This window comes from Curcuma longa, chromosome 9, assembly GCF_044706935.1.
Source record: "Curcuma longa cultivar G26 ecotype Majalengka, Jawa Barat chromosome 9, ITB_CL_G26_1.1, whole genome shotgun sequence".
NCBI lineage: Eukaryota > Viridiplantae > Streptophyta > Magnoliopsida > Zingiberales > Zingiberaceae > Curcuma > Curcuma longa.
This window is the reverse complement of record NC_133869.1, coordinates 3,552,511-3,555,099: the sequence shown is the minus strand read 5'-3', so window position 1 is coordinate 3,555,099 and position 2,589 is coordinate 3,552,511. Positions and strand designations below refer to the sequence as shown.

The following is a 2,589-nucleotide window of genomic DNA, read 5'->3' as shown; positions in this document are numbered from 1 at the left end:
GACTATGTCCGAGTCGGGAGAGATTGGACCCTGAGAAGGGCAATTGCCGAAGGAGCAGGTCTGAGACCTGATAGGAGAACTTGTAGCCGGGTTGACAGGAGTTGAGTAATGCCTGAAAAAGCCGTTCCATTATCAAACTTGCTTACAACAAAAGATATAGGCGAACGTAAGAAAAGGGCTTCCAGGAATTCGCTAAGTCCGGTATGGTTGCAAGTGAGTTGCGCTCCATGGCCGCGCCAAGTCATTCCCGGCTGAGTCTGCTAGGTAGTATGCGCCGGAGCTTGTCTTCTTGACCACTTGATACGGGCCTTCCCAGGGCGGTTCGAGCTTGCCGACGTCTCCCACTGGTTTGACCTTCTTCCAAACCAAGTCTCCCACTTGAAAAGTCCGAGGGATGACTCGCCGGTTATATGTACTGCACATGCGTTGCCGGTAGGTGGTCAACCGAGCGGCTGCTCGGTCTCGGGTTTCAGAGATGAGATCCAGCTCCATGAGTCTTCTACCGTCGTTGTCGGCGTCGTAGCATTGCCGCCGGTCCGACTCGATGCCCACCTCCATGGGAACCATAGCTTCCCCGCCATATACTAAGTGGAAAGGTGTCATACCCGTGCTTCCTTTGGAGTGGTGCGGTATGCCCAGAGGACTCAAGGCAGTTCTTCCACCCAACTTCCTCCTTCGTGATCTAATTTGGTCTTCAGTCCCCGCACTATCTCCCGATTGACGACCTCGGTCTGTCCGTTGCTTTGAGGGTAGGCCACTAAGGTGAAGGCCTGCTAAATGCCAAGCCCTTTGCACCATTCTTGGATCTTCTTCCCTTAAAATTGCCACCCATTATCTGAGACGAGCCGACAGGGGATGCCGTACCGGCACACGATGTTCTTCCACAAAAACTTGATCACCACGTCCTCGGTGATTCGGGCTAGAGCCTCAGCTTCCACCCACTTCGAGAAGTAATCCACCGCGACCAGTAGAAATTTCTTCTGCTGGGGCCCTGTCGAGAAGGGTCCGACTATGTCCATCCTCCATTGATCGAATGGGCACGAGGTGGTGGTTGTCTTCAACTGCTTTGTCGGATGTCTCTGGAACGGTTGGTATTTTTGACAGTGGAGGCAGGTTGCCACTAGCTTCACCGCGTCCGCCTGCAGAGTAGGCCAAAAGTACCCGGCTAGGAGAACCTTCCGGGCCAAAGATCGACCCCCCGCATGACTGCCACAGCACCCTTGGTGGGCTTCCTTCAACACATATTCGGCGTCCTCGAGGCTGAGACACTTGAGCAACGGCCGAGAGAAGGCTCGGCGGTACAATTGATCCCCGATCAAGGTGAATCGGGGAGCTCGTCTTTTGAGGAGACGGGTTTGCTCGGGGTTTGCAGGTACTTCACCAGTTCGGAGGAAAGTGAGTATCGAATTCCTCCAATCACTCGGATCGGTTGTCCCGGGTGGCTGGTCTATCTGTGTTATCCAGGCTACTTGTGTAATCGGCCCCTCGTCCGTCCATTCAGTAATCGAACTCGCCAATCTGGCTAGTTCGTCGGCCTTGCTGTTCTCGGCTCGAGGGATCTTAAGGAGAGTGACCTCCTTGAACTCCGTCTTCAGTTTTGCGAAGGCTTCGGCGTATCGGCGGAGCCTATCATTCCGGATCTCGTAGCTTCCCTTGACTTGTTGAGACACCAGTTGGGAGTCCGAAAGGAGCTGCACCCGGGTTACTCCCATCCTTCTAGCCACCTGCAGGCCCATAAGAACTGCTTCATATTCGGCCTCGTTGTTCGAGGCCTTGAAGCTCAGTCGCACCGATAGCCGAACCTCTTCTCCTTGGGGAGAGACTAAGAGCACCCCGACTCCGCTTCCCTGCTTGTTGGAGGCTCCGTCGACATATGCTTTCCATTCTTCCTCGGATTCACCTTGGTGCACCTCGGCGAGGAAATCCGCCAATGCTTGAGCTTTGATCGCCGAGCGTGGTTGGTATTGGAGGTCATATTGACTGAGCTCCATTGTCCACTTTGCTAGGCGCCCCGAGAACTCGGGCTGAGTAAGCACTCTCCCTAAATTGTTGTTTGTTAAAACAGTCACAGGATGAGATAGGAAGTATGGACGAAGCCGCCGAGTCGACAAGACTACCGTCCAGGCCAGCTTCTCCAGGCTGGTGTATCGGGTCTCGGCGCCTTTCAACAGGTGACTGAAGAAGTACACAAGTTGCTGGCACTGTCCCTCATTCTTTACTAGCACCGAACTGGCTACCGAGTCGGTGGTGGAAAGATACATCCAAAGCGGTTATCCTGGGAGTGCTTTTGCCAATCGGGGGAGTTGAGTCAGGTAAGCCTTCAGTTCTTCAAAGGCTTGGTCGCATTCGGCGTTCCACTGGAACTTCTGAGCCTTTCTAAAGACTTTGAAGAAAGGAAGGCTCCGTCCCGCCGAGTGAGAGATGAATCGGGACAAGGCTATTATACGGCTGACCAGCTTCTGGGCTTCTCTTAAGTTTCGAGGAGGGGCCATTTGAGCTAAGGCTTGTATTTTTTCCGGGTTGACCTTGATTCCCCTCTCAGTCACTATGTAGCCGAGAAAGCGTCCGGCTCGGACACCGAAGAGGCAC

The 2,589-nt window shown here is 53.9% G+C and overlaps 1 protein-coding gene across 1 annotated transcript; it reads right to left on the bottom strand.

Moving 5' to 3' along the window:
- Positions 1-815: 815 nt before the first annotated feature.
- LOC141834411 (uncharacterized) lies at positions 816-2,261 on the bottom strand. The gene has a single exon (XM_074721758.1). The coding sequence runs from the start codon at positions 2,259-2,261 to the stop codon at positions 816-818; it is 1,446 nt and encodes a 481-aa protein (XP_074577859.1).
- Positions 2,262-2,589: the final 328 nt, after the last annotated feature.